The sequence below is a fragment of the Ichthyophthirius multifiliis genome (assembly GCF_000220395.1).
Source record: "Ichthyophthirius multifiliis unplaced genomic scaffold scaff_1120509250542, whole genome shotgun sequence".
Classification (NCBI taxonomy): Eukaryota; Ciliophora; class Oligohymenophorea; order Hymenostomatida; genus Ichthyophthirius; species Ichthyophthirius multifiliis.
Window position 1 is genome coordinate 1 of NW_004086648.1, and position 20,787 is coordinate 20,787.

At 18.0% G+C, this 20,787-nt stretch overlaps 6 protein-coding genes across 6 annotated transcripts, besides 26 other annotated features; 3 read left to right on the forward strand and 3 right to left on the reverse strand. All coding sequences in view use genetic code 6, as the record gives it.

Annotated features, from left to right (window-relative positions):
* Positions 1–40: a microsatellite.
* Positions 41–616: 576 nt separating this feature from the next.
* Positions 617–660: a microsatellite.
* Positions 661–675: 15 nt separating this feature from the next.
* Positions 676–807: a microsatellite.
* Positions 808–1,515: 708 nt separating this feature from the next.
* On the forward strand, positions 1,516–3,333 carry IMG5_080770 (major facilitator superfamily protein, putative). The gene is made up of 2 exons (XM_004036435.1): positions 1,516–1,683; positions 1,740–3,333. Exons 1-2 carry the CDS (start codon positions 1,532–1,534, stop codon positions 3,265–3,267), a joined length of 1,680 nt encoding a protein of 559 aa, XP_004036483.1. The 5' UTR covers positions 1,516–1,531; the 3' UTR covers positions 3,268–3,333.
* Positions 1,688–1,730: a microsatellite.
* Positions 3,197–3,227: a microsatellite.
* Positions 3,319–3,360: a microsatellite.
* Positions 3,361–3,373: 13 nt separating this feature from the next.
* Positions 3,374–3,433: a microsatellite.
* Positions 3,434–3,807: 374 nt separating this feature from the next.
* Positions 3,808–3,847: a microsatellite.
* Positions 3,815–3,854: a microsatellite.
* A 108-nt stretch (positions 3,855–3,962) lies between these two features.
* Positions 3,963–4,008: a microsatellite.
* A 28-nt stretch (positions 4,009–4,036) lies between these two features.
* Positions 4,037–4,080: a microsatellite.
* Positions 4,037–4,109: a microsatellite.
* Positions 4,046–4,147: a microsatellite.
* Positions 4,105–4,169: a microsatellite.
* Positions 4,105–4,175: a microsatellite.
* Positions 4,176–4,227: 52 nt separating this feature from the next.
* Positions 4,228–4,275: a microsatellite.
* Positions 4,276–5,855: 1,580 nt separating this feature from the next.
* Positions 5,856–5,890: a microsatellite.
* Positions 5,891–6,632: 742 nt separating this feature from the next.
* Positions 6,633–6,690: a microsatellite.
* A 2,885-nt stretch (positions 6,691–9,575) lies between these two features.
* IMG5_080780 (kelch motif family protein, putative) lies at positions 9,576–10,247 on the forward strand (the record flags this gene model as incomplete). Its single annotated transcript, XM_004036436.1, has 1 exon — positions 9,576–10,247. One exon carries the CDS (start codon positions 9,576–9,578, stop codon positions 10,245–10,247), a length of 672 nt encoding a protein of 223 aa, XP_004036484.1.
* Positions 10,248–11,213: 966 nt separating this feature from the next.
* On the reverse strand, positions 11,214–13,001 carry IMG5_080790 (hypothetical protein; the record flags this gene model as incomplete). Its single annotated transcript, XM_004036437.1, has 1 exon — positions 11,214–13,001. The coding sequence occupies one exon, from the start codon at positions 12,999–13,001 to the stop codon at positions 11,214–11,216; it is 1,788 nt and encodes a 595-aa protein (XP_004036485.1).
* A 133-nt stretch (positions 13,002–13,134) lies between these two features.
* Positions 13,135–14,186, reverse strand: IMG5_080800 (hypothetical protein; the record flags this gene model as incomplete). The annotated part of the gene is made up of 5 exons (XM_004036438.1): positions 13,960–14,186; positions 13,768–13,910; positions 13,427–13,712; positions 13,288–13,380; positions 13,135–13,242 (listed from the first exon to the last, which is right to left on the reverse strand). The coding sequence occupies exons 1-5, from the start codon at positions 14,170–14,172 to the stop codon at positions 13,135–13,137; spliced, it is 843 nt and encodes a 280-aa protein (XP_004036486.1). The 5' UTR covers positions 14,173–14,186.
* Positions 14,187–14,239: 53 nt separating this feature from the next.
* Positions 14,240–14,293: a microsatellite.
* Positions 14,248–14,292: a microsatellite.
* Positions 14,294–14,505: 212 nt separating the features above from the next.
* Positions 14,506–14,543: a microsatellite.
* Positions 14,544–15,704: 1,161 nt separating this feature from the next.
* Positions 15,705–15,735: a microsatellite.
* Positions 15,736–15,968: 233 nt separating this feature from the next.
* Positions 15,969–15,998: a microsatellite.
* A 774-nt stretch (positions 15,999–16,772) lies between these two features.
* Positions 16,773–16,811: a microsatellite.
* Positions 16,783–16,829: a microsatellite.
* A 41-nt stretch (positions 16,830–16,870) lies between these two features.
* IMG5_080810 (hypothetical protein) lies at positions 16,871–18,045 on the forward strand (the record flags this gene model as incomplete). Its single annotated transcript, XM_004036439.1, has 4 exons — positions 16,871–16,885; positions 16,940–17,048; positions 17,092–17,408; positions 17,461–18,045. Coding segments are annotated over 4 exons (963 nt in total), but the record flags the coding sequence as incomplete, so codon positions are not given.
* Positions 17,846–17,916: a microsatellite.
* Positions 18,046–18,663: 618 nt separating the features above from the next.
* On the reverse strand, positions 18,664–19,428 carry IMG5_080820 (protein kinase domain protein; the record flags this gene model as incomplete). The annotated part of the gene is made up of 1 exon (XM_004036440.1): positions 18,664–19,428. One exon carries the CDS (start codon positions 19,426–19,428, stop codon positions 18,664–18,666), a length of 765 nt encoding a protein of 254 aa, XP_004036488.1.
* Between the last annotated feature and the right edge of the window lie 1,359 nt (positions 19,429–20,787).

A 20,787-nucleotide genomic window follows, 5' to 3' on the forward strand; every position in this document is an offset into this window, starting at 1 on the left:
TAATAATAATAATAATAAATATAATAATAATAATAATAATTACAATTTTTTTTTAATAATATATTCATTATATATAAAATATTTATTTCTAAATTTTATATATTTTGAATAATATTTATTATTTTTTTATTTATTTTAATTTAATTATAAAATTAAAATTAAAATTTTAATGTTCTCTTAATATTTTAAAAAAATAAATAAAACTATTATGTCTTTCTTTGATGTTATATTTACAATAAAAACTTTTTATAAACTAGTTTTATTATAAAATATTTATATCTATAAAAATATCTAATTAATAATTTAATATTTAAAAATTGATATATGAACTATTATTTAAAATAAGATATTTTAACTCTAATTTCATTTTAAAGTTTTAAAGTAATGAAAAATTATGTTCTAAAAGTTTTTTTATATAAAAAATAACTATTTATTATAATAATTATAAAAATTTATTTAAAAAAAAAAAAAATATCATATTCATATTGAAAAAAAAGTAATTATAAAAGAAATAAATTAAATTAATATCAATACTTAATTTTATATAAATTATATTAATATTATAGTTATATTTAAAAAAATAGATAAAGTATAATAAATGAAACTTTTTAGTTATAAAAAAAATTAATAATAAAAAAAAAAAAAAAAATAGTAATAAAATATAATTAATTTATTTATTTATATTTATATTATATTTATATTTATATTTATATTTATATTTATATTTATATTTTTTTTCTATTTAATTATAATAATATTTTAAATGTTTATAATTATTTTAAATATATATTTAATTTATATTTATATATTTTTAATAATTGTTTTTTTTATATTTTTTTGTTTAAAATATCCTTAATTATATGAATATTTTTTTATTTAATATAAATTTTCATATCTTATTTTTTTTTTTTAATGTGTTTTTAGTATATTTTTTTTTTTTTTTTACATGTTTTATTCTATTTCTTTAAATAATTATATTAATATAGAATTTAAAGTAATTATATTTTTATTTTTTAATCATAAATTAATAATAATTATATTATAATTATTTATATAAAATATTTTATATTTATTATTCTATAATTTTGTTTTTCTTTTTTGTGTATTCTTTATATATATAGTAATTATAAGGCAAATTTTTTAAATTTTAATTTTTAACCTATATTATTATGCTAATATCTTTATATTTATTATATATTAATATAGTGATGATATAATGTTAAAGAATATTTTAATTATACAATAATATAATAAACTATTTTTTAATATTTTTTTTTAAAATAAATATGAAATATTATTTAAATCATTATTTTAGTAATATATAATTTGTATTAATCTCTTTATTTTTTTTATTTTTTATATATTATTTTTGGATTTACTTATTATATTTTATATATTAATAATTCTTTTATAAATCTCTAAATAAAAAAGTTAAAATAAATTAAAAAAATATTATATTATTATAAAAACATATACTAAATTTTTATATTAATTATTTATTGACAAATATTATATTAAATAATTGAAAATTATGGAATAATAAAGAGAATAAACCCAGAATGATATTCTTATCGAAAAAGATATAGTAAAATCATATAAATATGACAGTTTAAAATAACATTAAATTTGGGCATATGCAACTGGTCATTTTTTTAATGATTTATGTGCTGCATGTTGGTTTAAGTAAAAAAATATATTTTAAAAATAATTATAAAAAGATATATTAAAAAAATAAAAAGTTATCTAATATTATATTTAACTCAAGTTTTGGAATTTAAAGAAGCTTCATATTCTATATTAAGTGGTTAATTATTTGATGCTATAGCAACCCCATTAGTAGGTTATTTTTCGGATAAAACGAATACATTTATGGGTAAAAGGACTCCTTGGTATTTATTTGGATTTATATTAGTAATAATATCATTTATTCCAATATGGGCGAATTCAATATTTATAAAAATATTTCCACCATTAAATGATAATTACAGTTTTTAATTATTTTTTTATACATTTTTCCCTTCAATTTTCAATGTGGGTTGGGCCGCTGTTCAAATATCACATATGTCGCTAGTTCCTTCACTAACATGTTCAAGATATCGCCGAGATATATTGAATACACGGAGAAATACATTTACTTTTGTTGCTAATCTAGTCGTATTATTATTAGCTTTGATATTTTCGAAAACTATAAATGACGGAAAATAATAATTTCAAGCTTTAGGATTTACATGCGCAGGAATAGGAATTTTAACTTCACTTTTTTTCCTTTTTTATTGCAGAGAAGTCTAATTAACTAAAGAATGTACTAATTATGCTAGAAATTTAAAGGAAATTTTGAAAGAAAGAGAAGTAAAAAATAACCTTGAATTAAACAAGGAATCTTAAAATAAAGACGATTCTTCTTTTTAAAGAAAATAAGAAAAAGGAGATTAGTGCGTTTTGGATAAAAATGGAGGAATTGCCGATGACTTGATGCTTTCAGAAGATGAAGAATTAAATTAAAATAAGGAAATATTAAAAAAAACCAAAAGGGCAGAATCACTATCAGAAAATATTATCGATTGGAAATAATGGTTTAAGTAAGTCCAATTTTACTAATATGGCATCGCATATATGGGAACACGTCTTTTTTGCAATGTAATAAGCACAATGTTGAACTTTTACTTAATTTATGTTATAAAAGTAATCAAAAATGACAACAAAAGTTTTAATTTACCCTTCTAATTGGTACTTATTTCTTTATTGCTTTATAATTCTTCTGTTTTTGCATCATTTTTCCTCAATTTTTTATATTAAAAAATTGGAAGAAAATAAACATTCACTCTTGGAGTTGTTCTTATGGGAGTCTCTGAAGTTGCTCTGGCTTTTATGAAAGCTGATGACGGATTTTCTAATTACTTTATATATGTTATTGCGGCTATTAGCGGATTTTCTTAAGCAATTTAACTTAATACTGCTATTAATCTTATATCAGAAGTCATTGGTTTAAGAGGAGCTGGAGGTGCTTTTGTTTTTGGTAGTTACAGCTTCCTGGATAAAATTTCTACAGGTATAGTTCTTTTTATTATTACTGAAAGTTCACTTTTTAAAGATGGAAATGAGAGTTTTATTAGATGGGTTACTGTTATTGTTCCTATAGCTTCGAGCATTTTGTCATGGATACTCATTATGGTTGGAAAGGCTAAAGATTATGACGATAAAAATAAAAATAAAAATAAAAATTAAAAGATTGCTAGGTTTTCATTAGCTGATGAATTCGCAAGTTGATTTATTTTAATATGATATTAATTAATACTTATAATATATTGTATTTTTGTGTAAAATTGTAATTTAAAATTTAATTTGCAATTTAATTAAAATCAAAATTTTTATTTATTTAATTTTTTTAGTTATATTCATAAAATATTTAATTTTTTTATTATATTAATTAAAAATATATATAGTTTATGTATATAAAAAAGTAATATATGCATTTTAAAATAAATTTCTAAATATAAATACAATTTTAATAATGATAATTTTAAAATCTTTATAATCATATTTTTATTTATATTTGACATTGAGTTTTTGTGTTATCTAATAATTATATTTATTGTTTGGATATAACTTTTTAATTTTTTTATTATATTTTGATAAAAAGAAGTTTTTTAATTATAATAAATATCAAATAATAAATTTTTTTTATTAATTTTTTTGAATATTATGTTTTATTTTAAAAAAAATTCTATTAATAAAAAAATATAATTTTTTATGTATAACTTGTGTTAGAATATTAACAAAAAAAGTCTTTAATTTTAAAGAATTGTAAATATATTAAAAAAATATATAATATATAAAATAAATATATTACATATGATAATTTATTTTGAAAATAAAAAAAATATATATATTAGAAAAAATAATTGTTTTAAAATTATTAATTTTTTATAAATAAAATAAAAAAATATATTTAATGAAAAATGTAATATAAAAAAAATATAAAAAATAAAAATATAAAATAAAATAATACTAATAACAAGATTATATATATATGATTTATAAAATTATATATACAAATATATAAAATTATATATAAAATATTTAAATATTAATATTAAATTTAATAAAATAAAAAATATAAAAATACAAAAATATAAAAATATAAAAAAAAAATATATAAAAATAAAAAAAAAAAACAAATGTATAAAATAAAATTATAATTAAATACAAATAAATTAATATAATATATATATAAATATTATAATTTTCAATAAAATATTTAATTTTCTTATAAAAAAATATATAAATTCCTTAATATTTTTTTTTTTTTTTTTCATTTATTTTTATTATGAAATTGAAATAATTATTTTAATAAAATAAAATGGAAATTCTAAGACTTTTTACCATAAATAATATATTTCTTTCTTAATAATATTTATTTTATTTTTACATACTATATTGTGTTATTTTTAAAATCTAAAAATATTAATTATAGAAATTTTCTTAAAAATATACATTTATAAATTAAATTTTATATTATTCCTTAATTTATAATATTAAATTTAGATTTTTATATAAATTATTATATAATACATAACTTATTTTACAAAAAAATTACATTTAAAAATATTAACTAAACAATTTATAATAATAATAATTTTTTTTTAAATAAGTAATTTACAGTATTATATAAATATCTTTAATTTTTATTTTTTTATCATAAAGTCAAAAACTGGATAAACAATTAAAATTAATTGTCTTGTTTTTTTTTTCCCCAAAAGTAATACAGATATTAAATAAAAACCAACCTTTTTTATAAGAAGAATATACACAAAAAATTATAACTTTTAAATAAAAATTGAACTTCTTCTAATAAATTTAAAGTTCTCTTTTTAAACAAAATTTTTTGATATTAATTATCTAAATTAATAACTTTAATATTTTTAGTTAATTTGGACAATTGTTAATAATTTTTTTTATAAAAAATAAAGTTATTGTTTGATTGATTGAATATTAAAATTAAGATTTACCTAATTATGCTAATTTTAAATGGATAAAATGAAAAAATTTTGATATAAAATACACATATATTATTCCAATAATAATTATATAAAAGAAAAGACTCCAAAGGCAATTCAACTTATATTGTGTTTGAAGAAGATATTAAAATATAATAATTTTAATATTCTTAAGATATTCTCATTGTAAATCCCAAATAATATTTTTTTTAATAATAAATTGTATTATTTTTTATAATTTTTAGAAAAAATATAAAAAAAAAATACCATAATTCATATTTTTCTCGGCGGTTATTTTTTAAAAAGAAAATAAAGTAAGAAAAAACCGTATATAAATTGTTTAAATAATATGAAAATATTCTTGCTATTAATAAAGAAAAGAAAAAGACTATAATCTTATTTATCATTTAAATTTCGAAAGCATTTATAAGCAATTAATACATTGCATTTAATAATGGAAAATAAAAATTTTGAAAAAAATAATTATATGTTTTTTACTAAATTATATATAGATACCAAAAAATTATGAGTTTAATTTTAATTGTTAAATTTTTTAATATGTATCTATATAATTTGCTTTGAAAATATATATATATATTTTGTTATATCCTTATAAAAGTTTTTTATTTATTATTATAAAAAAATAATGAATTTATATTATTTTTAAGATTTATTAAATTAAAAATTATCATATATTTATAAATTATCTTAATAATTGTTATTTTTGAAATTATATTTGTTTAAAAATATTTATAAATTTAATTATTAAATATATAATATTTTTTTTATTTTATTATTTTTGAAATTAGATAAAATTTTATATATCAAATTAATATTAATTAATCTATTTACATATTTTTATTTTATATCAATTATTTTATTAAATTATTTTAAAACAATGGGCAATTAGTAAAGAGGATAACTAAATTTAGTATAAAATGAAAGTTAAATTAAAAGTATAGTTGTTAATTAATATTGTTTATTCAATCAATAAAAATGTTTGAAATATAAAAATTTACAGCAAATAAGATTTGATTTTACGTAATAAGAAATTCTAATACTAACTAATAAAAATTAATAAATAATAAAAAAGGAACTCAAGTCCAGAATCAATTTATTAAAATATTTAAAACTTTAAATTTATTAATTAGAATATATTATAGATTAAAATTAATCTAGAGTTTTATAAAAATATTTTATAAATTTTATGCTTTTAATTTTTATTTAAAAATAAAAAAGAAATATAGATTTTAAAAATAAACTATTTCTAAAATTAAGCAATTCAATTAAAGATTTACCTGAAAATTTATAGACTTTGACATTAAATTTTAGGTAAAGTTTATATATTTATAAAATATAAAATTAATAGGAACAATTATTAAAATACTTTAGACAGAAATTATTAAAATCAATAAAATACATAAAATTATATTCCTTACATATTTCTAAAGTTACCCAAGAATATTTAGAAATTTTAAATTGCTATTAGGTATTACATTTTAAAAATCTATTATATGATTTTAAAACAAAATAAAAGCAATAATAATTTGAATGATTAAGTATTTACTGAAATAATTAAAAATTTAATGAATTTACCAAGGAAAATATGTTTTTTTAATCTTATAGCATTGTTTAATATATATATATATATATATATATATATATATATATATATATATATATATATATATATTTTTGTATTTTTTTTAATAAATTTAGTAATTGTTAAATATCGAACGATTCCTTAATAGTTTTAGCTAAAAATTTTAATAGAATTTTTTCTATTCCAAGTTTATAAGTAGTTAAACTTAATTTGGTGTATTAATTTTATAATAATATTGTTAAAAGAAGAAACATTTATATTTTTGTTTAAAGGGATAATCCAATAATATACCAATTAAATTTTTTTAATTTATTATTTAAATCGATTCCTAATAATTTAAATGAACTAGAATTGGAATTGTCGTTTTTTTTTTAAAAAAAATAATAATAATCTTAATTTTATGAAAAAAAAGTTTAAAATAACTTGACAAAGAATAACTATAATTATTATTGGAAAATTATTAATATATTAATAAATAATTATAATTTTTCAATTTATTTTTAAAGTATTTTTTTATTTATTAAAAAAGTTTAATTATTAATATTTTTCTAAAAAGCATATATAATTATAAATTATAATCTACTGATAACTTCCTAGATATAATATAACTTTTTGTATTAAATTTGCACACAACAAATTTAATTTAATCAGAATTGAATATGTAAATTCAAAAATAATTATTTTACAATAAATAATTAAATAAAACATAAGAAAAGAACTTAATATAAAATTTTTGTTAAAAGATAATATTATATAATATAATGATTATTATATGAAGTAAATATATATTATTTTTAAATTAAAATTAATTAAAGAATGAATGATTAATGCTTGTTTTAAAATACTTTATTAAAAACAAGATTTTAATATATTAATAAAAATAAAATTACATAAATTTTTGATGATATCTAAAAAGTAAAAAAAATATCAATGTTATAGATAATTGCTTATTAGAAAAATTTATTAGAAATAGTAAAAATGATTTACTAAAATAAATAAATATAAAAATATTTTTGGGATTTATATTTATGAAATTATTAAACTAATTAATTTAGTAAATATCTTATTAATTTTAAATATATAAATATAATTAATTTTTTTTATTTTTGTTTTTTATAAAATTTTATTTAATCTTATTTTTATTTTGTAATTTTATTATAACTCTTTTAATATATTTTTTATTTATCTAAAAATTTCCCTTTAATTTTTTCGATTTGTTTATTTTTAACTATAATAAAATATTATTACTTATTTATAAATTATCAAATTTCATCATTTTACAAATATGATAAAACACATCTTAACATATTACTTTAGATTTTTTCATTTATTTCCTAAAAAGTAGGAACATGTATAAAAAGACTTTTAACATAACTTTAACATTATTAATTACAAAAATATAAACTTTAGAAATATGTATAATTACAAATATATCTTCCTGGATTATCGCTTAATTAAACTTGTTCAAGTTTTAATTAATTTTAAAGGCAAAATTTTTAATGTAAAAAGCAAATTATTTTTTCACAATTAACTTATGAGTTTATTCCTTAGCTAAAATCCAAATCTTCACATATATTTTATTATTAAGGTTAATTCCCTCTCATATCAATTCCTCTGAAAGTTTTTTCATTATATCCTGTTTTCTCAATTCTGAAAGCTCCGCTATTTTAATATACACCTAAATGAAGTATAATAAAGTTTTCATATTTATCTTTGTTTTATTCAATTAATTTTTATATTTTCTATAAATATTCATCAACTCCTTAAATACTTACTTCTAAGACTGAAGAATCTATGATATTAAATTATTATTTTTCTTCTTCACTTAAATTATTTATTAAATATGCAGTCGGATTATCCTTAATTTTAAAAAATTCACCGAAACCTGTAACAATAAATCCTTTTTTTTTTTTATTCATTTTTCTTTCTTTTTTTAAATAATATTATTTATAAAAATAGCAAAATATTATTTTTTCTTTAACAAAAAATAGAAAAAATAATAACAAAAATACAAAAACAAATAAAAGTTATTATAAGCACTTATAATAAAAAAATAATGTCATCAATAAAAATAAAATATAATTGTAGAATTCACCCACAAGAGCTAATAACAAATTTCTGCCAAAATGAAGAGTGTTTAATTCCATTGTGTCCAGAATGTATACATTAGCATAATAATTTTCATAAAACAACATCTTCATTTGCTGATATTATTTCGTTTCGCCAAATTAAAAATGATTGTGAATAAAAGCTTCTTTTCGGAATTTCATATTTGGAAAAAAATATTTAAAATATCGAGAATTAACTTACTTTTCCTGAGGAAAATATTCAAATTTTAAATTCAATTAAGCATCGTTTATATGATATTCTAGAAAATTTTTTTTTTTAGTTAGAAAATCAACTTTAATAAAAAGTGCCTTCAAATTAGTAGGATTTTGATGGTTTATTTTCCAAAATTCATAACTAAATTAGTGAATATTAGTTTTTTTAAATTCTTTTAAAAACAATTCGTTATTAAGCATCGATAATATAGTTAAAATAAGCAAATTAAATATACAAAATACAATACAAATATTTAAAAAAGAAGCAAATAAACTTCTTTTGAACTCAAATATCGTAATTCCTACATTAAATGAGTCTCGTTTATACAAGTTTTTGGAAGAGTTAGAAAAGTTGGTTTATTTAAAGAAGAATAATGTAAAAAAAATTAAAAAAATGCATACGAAGTGAATATATAGTCATAGTTTTAAGGCGAATTAGCATATTTACATTTTTTTTAAAGTGAATGGAATAAATTATATTTATTAGATTTGAAAAATGAAATAAAAGATTTTTATTTTGAAGAAATAACATTAAAAAATGTAGAAGAAGAATTTCGAATTCCTTCTTTTCATAAATCTTTAAGTATTCCAAATGGTGATCTTTATTTGTGTGGAGGAACTTATATGGAAAAAAAAGTAAAAAACAAATATATTATGAAGTATAGTTTTGAAGAAGAAAAGATGCTGTTTTTGGAAAAAATGAATATCGGAAGATCTTCTCATTCAATGGTTTTTTTGAATGATTTTATTTATGTTATTGGAGGTTTTGATGAGAATAATTAAATGACTAAATAATGCGAAAAATTCTCATTGAAAAATTTTAAGTGGGATTTGGCTCCATCTTTAAATTTTGGATGTGCTTCATCAGCTGTTTGTGCATTTTAAAATAAATTCTTATTTAAATTTGGAGGAATTGGGGAGGATTTGTAACTTTCGCCTTATATTGAATGCTTTGATTAGGAGAGAAATTCATGGGTACTTTTGGATCCTAAAATCGAAAAAGTACCTTTAAATGAATTTGCACTATTATCCAGCTCATCTTGTGTTTAAATTAATAGTAATGATATTTTAATTTTCGGGGGGTATTTTGAAGATAATACAGCAAGTAATATTTGCTTTGTTTTTTAAGTTAGTGATAATGTGATTTGCTTTGATGGAGTTTAATAGTTACCTATTGCAGAAGGATTCTGGAATAATAATCCTGTGGTTTGTGATGGAAAAGTTTATGCAGTTTAAAATGTAGCAGCTGAAAATTCAAATAATTGTATAGAAAATGAAAGAAAAGTTCTGACATTTTTCAATGGAAATTGGAATATTATTTGTTGATAATTTAAAATAGAATTTTTTTTATATATATATTTTAAGCTTTTTTTTAATTTTGTTTCAAGGAAATTTATAATAATATATTTCATATAAAAATGTTTATATTAATTATTTTATTTATTAAAAATTATGATTTTTTTTTATTTGCAAATCGAATTATCAAATCTTACATTATTTTTTTAATAATTTATATGGTTTGCTGCTTTATTTATTATAATATTTATAAAGTAAATTTTAAACTAACTATCACAATTACGAAAATTTTAGATTTATAATGCATTATCTATATAAAATATACCGATTTTAATATGTAGGTGTAAGCACCTTTTATTTTTGATTATTAATTTATATTATTTTAATAAAAAATGTATTTGATAACAAAAAATATTTTTTTTAAATAAAATTTAATTATATTTTCCTAAACACTAAAATTAAAATATAAGATATTTATGATGATAAAATGGATTAGTAAAGTTATCAATATTGTTTTATGAGATAAGATAACTAATACTTCAAAAGCTTCAGGGCATTTTAGGCTTATAAAAAAATTCAAGATTAAAATAAAATGTCGGAATTTATATTGAATTGATTAAAATACTTTGCTCATAAATTTGCTAAATATTTAGATTTTAAAAAATAAACTATCAAATTCAAATGTAAAAAATTACTTTATTTTAAAAGCAATCAAATTAATTAGTAAATATATTATTAATATGAATAGTATATATTCAATTTTTAATAAATTTGGAAACTAAAATAAAATTAAAGTGACTTATAATAGATAACATTAAATATATGCAATAGAAATAAAAGTGATGAATAATAAAGTACTGTCAAAGGGAAAGAAGAAAAAAAATATATAATAAAAACCTGAATCTTTAATAAACATAAATTATAAAAATTAAATTTGAATATAAATAAAAAAAATTATATAATTATATATTTATAAATATGTTTGTTTAAATAAACTCAAAAATTGAATTCAGAATCTTCACCATCAGCAAGTTTATATACATAGTATTATTCATCAAAATACTTTAAGATCTTTTTGATTTCCTCAACTTCTTTCTTATCATCTTTTTAATTTTAATAAAAATCTGTTATTTTTTCTTGGATTGCATATGAAGGTATCCCACAATCAGCAATAAATTCAAACTCTAAAGGCTACATATGATCTTTTTCACGAATTGAAACTTTACATTATCCTAACAAATCAATATCAAATTCAACTTTAATTTAAAGCCAACCTTTTCTTGTTGGTTCCATAAAACAATAAACATTACTAGCAACCCATCTATTATATTTAACAAGAGGCCTCTCTCCTTAATAAAGATGTATATTGATATATTATTAATTATCTTTAGAACTAGTAAGTATAATACACTTTTTAGTTGGTAAAGGAGTTCCTCTTTCAACAATTTTTTTGTAAATTCCTCCCCTGGTTTCAATTCCAATAGAAAGAGGCACATAATCAAGAACTTTGATTTCATTTAGAGCTTCTTCAAGGACGCTGCCTTAAAGCGAGGCTCCCATAGCAATAGCTTCATCTGGACTAATATTTCTATTGATTTTTTTCTAGAAAAACTCTTCCACATATTTTTATACTAATGGTATTTTTGAGCAACCTCCGATAGCGATAATATCATGAAAATCTTTAACTTCTATTTTTTATTCTTCTAAACATTATTTAATAGGCTAAAAAGTCTTATTAATAATTTATCTTATTATATTTTCGAATTTTCCTCTTGTTAAATTCACTATTACGTGCTTTGGACCTGTCACATCAGCTGTTATGTAAGGTAAATTAATTTCTGTTTAGGTTGTGGAGGAAAGCTCTAATTTTGCTTTTTCAGCAGCTTCACGGATTCTCTGGAAAGCTAATTTATCCTGACTTATTTTTACACCAGGGTTTTAATTTTCGAATTCCTTTATGATATATTCTGTTACTAAATCATCTATATCATTACCTCCGCATTCTAAATCACCTGCAAAAGCACGTACTTCATATACGCCCTGTCCATATTCTAAGACTGAAAAATCAAAAGTACTTCCTCCAAAATCATAGACAGCTACCTTTGAAATATCCTAATTTTAAGATTTGCCTGCAGAAAAAGCCAAAGCAGCTGCAACAGGTTCATTTAATAATCTTTTTGGGGTTAAACCTGCTAACTTTGCAGATTCTTTCATTGCATCTCTTTATTATTCATTGAAATACGCTGGAACTGTTATTACTGCACTTGAGATGCTTTTTGATAAATATGCTTCAGCTGTTTATTTTTGGTTTTTTAATATTACTGCAGCTATTTATTCTGGAAGGTATTCTTCGCCATTAGCCTAAATTAAAGGCCTGTTTTCAGGAGACTTTTTTATTTAATATGAAAGGGTTTTTATATATTCTTCCACTTCGTCATAGTTTTTTCCGATAAGTCTTTTAATTGCATAAATAGTGTTTTCTGGATTTGTCATTATTGCGCGCTTGGCAGGAGTGCCTACAAATGGCGTTCCATCAGGCGAAAACGATACTACTGATGGAGTGACACGAATTCCTTCTGCATTTTCTATTACTTTTGGAGCATTTTTATCTTGGAGAATTGCTACAACGGCATTTGCAGTCCCTAAATCTATACCTATTACTTGCTAAGATGGTGGAAGTGATGATTTTTCCTTTAAATTTAATCTTTCTGAAAATTGGAATTTTTATAAGAATGATTTTTATGGTTTTATTATTTTATGTAGTTTTTGGAAAGCTTATAGCATTTATTTTTTATTTTTTTAGTAATTTTATATTTTGGTATTTTGGTATTTTTTTTTTTTTTTGAACGATAAATATATCTTTTTTATATATATACTATATTTATTTTATTTCTTTAATTTTTATTTTAATGCTTTTTCAAGGTATTATTATTATATTAGAATTCGAGTTTAGAACTATTTATTCTCCAGTATTTCCAAAGAAATTCTTATTTTCTAATTGAGCTCTATAACCATTATTTCCAATCTATTTTTTAATATTAAAATAAATTAAGAAAATAATAATATTTACCACAACATAACTAATTTTATTTTTATTAATATATTAACATATTGATTAAACGACTTAAAATGAAGTTTCTAATTCTAAAAATTACCAAGCGATCTTTTTTATAAAAAAATAGCAAAAAATATAAATATTTATTTTCTACATCTTTAAAATTTTCTAATTCTTATTCTAATTTGGCTTTAATTATTTTACTGAATTTTTATTTATCAGGCGTAGGAGCATAACAAAAAATAAATTTATCTCCTTAATTTCTTAAACTTAAGCACACATTCAATGCCTTATAAGCTTTATTTGAACCGTCTAAACAAGCTAAATAAGTAATAGGTGAAGAATCAGTACTTCTACAAACTAATTCTTTGATAATAAAAACTGGAATTTGACTATGAAAGCATAAATGCTTGACTGTTTAACTCATACCATTTTTATCTCTTTTTTTGTTATATTTTATTAAATAATTATAATTAATATTAATTTTTGTTTAACTTTTTTTCTTGTTTTCTTCCATAATATCCAACGAAAATAAAACTTATTTACATATTATTTGCAATATTTAATATTTGTTCTCTACAAGAAGGAAGCTCAGAATTTTATTCTTCAATAATAAGTCTTTAATTTTAATATTACAACTTTTTGTAAAAAAATAAATTTAAATAATAAAAAAATATATAAAAAAACGCAATTTTCGATATAATAATCATATATTTGCTATCCTTAATAATTTAATGGCAAATAGTCTTTCTTACTATTTGTTATATGTAGTATTATTGTTTAATTTATTTTTTCTTTGATTAATCCGAATGTTTCTTAACACTATTTATAAGCCTTTATACTATAATCTGAACCATCAACTGCTACTAATATGTTTTAGAAATTTATATTTTATATCATTTTTTTGATATAACTATTAAGTTATTATTATTTATTTTGTATTTTAATATTTATTATTAATTGAATATTAAATTATTTTTATTTTTGTTAAGTTATTTTTTTTTTTTTTTAATAATTTTTAATGTATTTTTATATATTTTATTGTTTAATTTTAATACAATTAATTTTTTATAAAATAAATAATGTCTAGACTATAATGAATAAAGTTAATAGTATTATCATTAAAGCTAAATTATTTGTAATTGTAAAGACATGAAATTAAATATAAAAAATATGTAAAAACAGAAAAAAAAAAAAAATTAGCAAAATAATTTAATCCAAAATTTGCAATAGAAATATTTCTATAAAAAAAAAATTTTCTGTAAACAAAAGTCCAGAAAATTAATTTTGAAAAATATTATAAATTACTTATATTAAATTTCATACTTTTTTCTTTTTTATAATAAATTTTATCTTTATATTTTTGAAATTGTTTTAAACAAGAAAATGCTTCAAAATTATTTAGAATATGCCATATTTTCATAGCAAAATTGCAAGTTTTCCATATTTTCAATATAAAATTTTAAGTTTTCCCAAATATTTTATATAAATAACAATTTAAAAATATTGATGGAATGAAAACTTAGAAAATTTTCGATAAAAAAAATAAATCTGGAGACGAGACGATAATTGAAATTTGTGCAAAATAAAATAACTTAAAAATTTTCAAAAAATAAATGGAAACACAAAACACAAAATAGGCTTCCCTTTAAGATTTTCACATATATTTTTTCTCAAAAATTTATTTGAATTTCTGAATATTGCTAATTATAATCAATTTCATAAATTATTTTTATAAATTTTACATAATTGTACAAAAAAAAATTATTTTATATTATTAAAATAAATTACCAATTATTATATAAACCTAAAAATAAATGATTAAAAGTTAATACAATATAATTTATATGCAAAAAAAAAATGTATTCTATTATTCGGAATATTTTATTTATAATTTTATAATATTTAAATATAAGTATTAGACTTTATTTATTATATTTTAGAACTTTAAACTTATAAGCCAAATGATTCGATTCAATCAATAAAATTATATTTATTAATAATAATAACTAAAAAACGTGTTTTTAATTACCAATTATTATCAATTAAATTTTATTTTATATAACAATAAAATTTTAAGTACCTACCTTAAAATAAAATGGGAAGTAAATTTAAAACAATAAAAATTAAAATTTCAGTTTAAAATAATACATAAATAAAGTTTTTCTTACATGCCAAAGAAACGAAAAACTAATAGATTAAAATAAAATGAAAATTTTACATAAAAGTTAAATACATAGAACATCTTTTTTAGTTTTAGATGCTGATTATTTTAAAATTTAATGTGATGCTATTGGTATTATTAAAAATTTAATTATTTTTTAGAATATTTAATTATAACTAAAAAGTAAATGCTCACTAATATCCTTTTACACTTTCTCCAATAGTTTAAAAATCTAAGTTTTTTTTTAAAAAAATATATATATTAATAGTTAAAAAAAAAAAAATTAAAAAAAAAGAAAAGTGTTTGATATTTAAAAAAATAATTTATTTAGTAAAAAAATAAATATAAAAATATATATTTACAAGCCAAAAATTTAATCTAGTAAATACAGGTAGTGTTTCACATATTATTAATGAAAGTGAAATGAAAATAAGTTATATAATAAATGCAGTATTACCTTAATATACTAATTAAACAAATATATAAAATCTTTAAATAAAATTGTTTGAAATATATAGAAAAACGTTAATTATTTTTTTATATATTTTTTTTTCTATATTTTAAATTTATATAAAAGATTAGAATTAGCTGAGAAATTAGAAGTTTAATCGATTTGTTTTATAGATTTAAATAATTTCGCCTTTTAAATCCCTATAGGTCTACATTTAGAATGTTTAATAGGCTCTATTGTATTATATATAGATGAAAATCAGGAGAAAACTAAAATAAGGAAAATATATATCGCCAATTAAGAAAAATTAAAATTATAAATACTTATATATTAAATGGAAAGTAAAATAATAGCAATTTAAGAATAAAATTTAAAAAATATGTTTAAGTGTAGTATTTCTAATCTTCTTAAATCTAACAGTTATCTTAAAAAACAAATTGAAACCTAGTAAATTATTAATTAAAAACAAAGTTGCTAAGACGAATCTTCATAAATAATTAATTTAAAAAATTAAAGTAATTTTCTATTTTAATTATTGTATTTTAAATAAATATGCTTATTTTATATAAATATTAACTTTTATACATTCTAATTAATAATTTATTTTTGAATATAAAGATGAGGAGGAGTCTTTTGAAATATTTAATGAAAATGAATTAATAGAAATTCTTAATTTAAAAGGATAAAGTAATGTAAATTGATTTTAGACGTTTTATTATGACATAATGTTATAATTTTAATAAGTTGATACTATTTATTTTTATATTTTATAAAAAGATAATGTTTTTATGTAAACTTAAATATTTATATAGTTTATTTTTTCATATTAATATTTAAAGCAAATAATAGTTTAAATAAAAAAAGCTTAAATAATTTTTTTTTACTGATATAAAATAATAAAAAAAGATATTAAATAATAAAAAATATAAAATTAAAAAAAAAAAATGATTTCTAAATAACTCTTTAAATTTAAAGCATTGAACCCGTTTTCGTTCAAAGTAAAAATAAAAATCATTAAATTAATCATAATCTAAATAATAAAAATAAAAAAGTTTTGCTAAACCGTTGAAGGAACAATCTAAAATTAGGAATCAAATGTATATCAAAAACCAAGATTTAACTCTGTAGCTGTTATATTATCAGGATGTGGAGTATTCGATGGTATTTTTATAAATAGAAATAAAAATAAAAATAATAAAAAAAGGTTCTGAGGTAACAGAAACAATATCCATTTTAATATAACTATAAAAAATGAACGTAAAAGTACATATGTTTGCTCCAAATTAAGATTAGCATCATGTAATAAATCATACAAATGGCGAAGTAATGAATGAAAAGAGAAATGTATTAGAATAATCAAAACTTTTCGGATCTGAAGTAAGAGATATTAAGACTTTAAATGCTGAAGAATTTTAAGCTTTATTAATACCTGGAGGATTCGGAGTAGCTAAAAATTTATCTAACTTTGCCGAAAAAGGAGAAGAATTTACAGTTAATGAAGATGTTTCTAAAGCTATATAAGTAAAAAAAATCATATATATTTTATATATTTATATTAATTAAAAATATATAGGATTTTAACAATTAAGCTAAACCTATTGGTGCTGTTTGCATTAGTCCTATTTTAATAGCTAAGGTTTTGGGAGAAAAGAAGCCAATGATTACATTAGGCAAGAGATAAACTGAAAAGGATAATAAATGGCCTCATTCTGGAGCAATTGATGTAGCTGAAAAATTAGGTGCTACAACTATTGAAAGAAGTCCTTCTGCTTTTTAAATTGACTTCAGTAATAAAATTATTACTTCTCCTTGTTTCATGTATGATGGATTTAAAAAATTTAGTACAGCAAATGAAGGGATATAATTAGTTTGCTAAATTATGGAATAAATGCATTATGGAAAAAAAATTGTTTTAAATGACATTTTTTAAAAGTAAAATGAAGCAAGATTAGAAAGACAAGGATAATAAGCTTAATAATAAGGATTTTAAGGCTAATATTAATAAGGATATTAAGGTCAATAATAAGGAAATGAAAGCAATAGAAATTATAGAAACTAAAGAAAATAAAAAAATGAATATTAAGAAGAGGATTGATTATATTTTTTAAAAATATATAAAATGGTTTTATATATGTATTTTCTTTTTAGTTATATATTTAAAAAAAAAAAAAAAATATAAATTTAATAAATTATGTATACACTAAAAATAAGATTATATAAATATCGCACTTAATCGTAAATTTAAAAAATCATTATAAAGATATTATTTTGATTTGCTTTATAACTATTTAAAAAATATTTTAATTATATTTAATAATCGTTTTATTAATATTTCTTTAATAATATATCTTAAATGCGCTTATTATATTTTAAAATCTTTAATATAAATTATCCAATTTATTTTAACTTTTTAAAAGGAAAAAAATTATATTTGTAGGAAAAAATAAAATATAATTCATATTTTATTGATATGTTTATTAAATACTCAGTTTATAAATATTTTAAAATAAATTATGTTAACAGTACTAGTATTTGTTTTTAAAAAATATAAAACATTTAATTTTCTTAGATATGTATTAATTTTATTTTGAAAATTATATTAATAATTTAATTTAGGGCTTTTTATTTTATTTATGTTAAAAAAAATTCTTTAGATATTAATAAATCTTTTATTTTTAAACTTTAAAAAATTAATTTAGTATAAAGAAAATACAATAATATATATAATTATATAATACTTATCTTATTAATATATATTTATATATAAATAAAATTATCAATATCTTATAAAATTTCCATATATCCATTAACCTTAAAGTTGTATATTTCCGTTTTCATAAAATAAAGTACCTTTACCATGCCATTTACCTTCTTTAAAAATTCCTTCAAACATTTTATTGCCATTTTTCCAATATTTAATACCTAGTCCATCTTCCTTATGTTATAAAAATTCTCCTTCGTAAAATTTGTTTCCATTTTCTTAAAATAAAATACCTCTTCCATGCCATTTTCCATCTTAGAAAGCCCCTTCATAAAGAAAATTTCCATTTTAAGAAAAAGCAATACCTTTACCATTCCATTTTCCTGCCTTAAAAGTTCCTTTATAAAATAAATTTCCATTTAAATAAAATTAGCTTCCATATCCATCTGCTTTACCCAATTAGAATTCTCCTAAATATTTTTTGTTTCCATTTTCATAATAGAAAATTCCATTCCCACTTTATTAGCCATTTTAGTATTCGCCTTCGTATTTTTTATTTTTATTTTTATAATAAGAAATTCCCTTTCCATGTGGAACTCCATCTTCATAATCACCTTCGTAAATCTTATTTCCTTTTTTAGAATACCAAATTCCAAATCCATGTCTTTATCCATCCGAAAAGCCTCCTTAGTACTTCTTCTAGCCTTCTTCATCATATAGAATCCCATGTCCATTAGCCTTTCCATTCATAAAATCTCCTTCATATAGTATTTTTTCATTTTAATAGTATGCGATTCCTTTTCCATTCCAAAGTCCGTTTTTATAATTTCCTTCATGCATTTTTTTCCCGTTTTTATAATAAGAAATGCCTTTTCCTAGCGTTTTATTTTCTACAAAACTTCCTTCATAAAATATATTCCCATTTTCATAATAAAGAATACCTTTTCCATTCCATTTTCCATCGTAAAAATTCCCTTCGTAAAGTTTTTTGCCATTTTAGAAATATGAAATTCCTTTTCCTTGAGGCTTTTCGTTTTTTAATTCTCCTTAATATTTACATTTATCTAAATAAATAATATTCTTTTTGTATTATTTATTTAGCCATTTTTTTTAATCCTCTACTGAACAAATAAAAAAAGGTATTCCTGTTAAATTATATACTTTAAATTCCAATCCCCAAAATTACGGGTTTTATTAACCGTTTTTTTCAAATAAATCGATTAGAAAATTCTACTTTCCTTAATTAAATGTTTGTTCTAAATTCCATGTAAATAATCCTCCTTTATTAGGAATTTAAATAGAAATTTAATCTTCTTTACAACTAGATATTATTGACATTGAAAAATCTATTTTTTTTCTATTTCCTTTATCCAAACCCCTGAATAATTAAAATCTAAAATTAAAACGCAAAGTTATTATTAAGAGGTTCTTTTCTCCCATAAATTTTATATTTCATTAAAATAAATTGTCTCTTATTAATCATCGCTTAAACTTATTATTTCTAAACCTCCTAATTTATTTGATTAGCCTTTAAAATATAATATTGTGCAATCAAAATCTGAATTAAAGTTTTATTCTATTTACTATATGATTTTGTTTTTTATTTGAGTAGATTTTTGGTTTAAATTGGCTGCTTTGTTCTTCTTAAAATGAAATCCTCTTTTCATAAAAAACTTTTCCATTTTAATCATATCTTAATTAGATTAATCTTATGTATATATAGTAGTATCATTAATATTTTTATCATTTTAGATTTCTATTATTTTTTCTATTTAATAAGCATTGTTTTTAGTTGATGTTTCTATATAAAAAGCTTAGATTTTATATTAAGATCTTTTTCTAGGAAATAGTTGTATTGTTTTCTATTTTTTTTTTTTTTTTCTGATTTTTTTAATATTTTGTAGTAAAGGTTTTTTATAAGTTCGAATTTAGTCTTACTTTTTTTAAATAAGTTTTTTTTTTTTTGGAAAAAAAACACAGTTATTTATATAGGGACCATAATTTATTTTATATCAAAAATTTTATTTATTAAAACTAAATATCTCCCTAATAATATTTCGATTTTTAGTATTATAATAAATTAAATAATAAAAAAATAAACTTCCCATATCAATATCATTAATAAAAAATAAATATTTAAATAAATATATTTATTTGTATATATTATTATTTTAATAGTTTCCTTAAAAAAAAAATTTT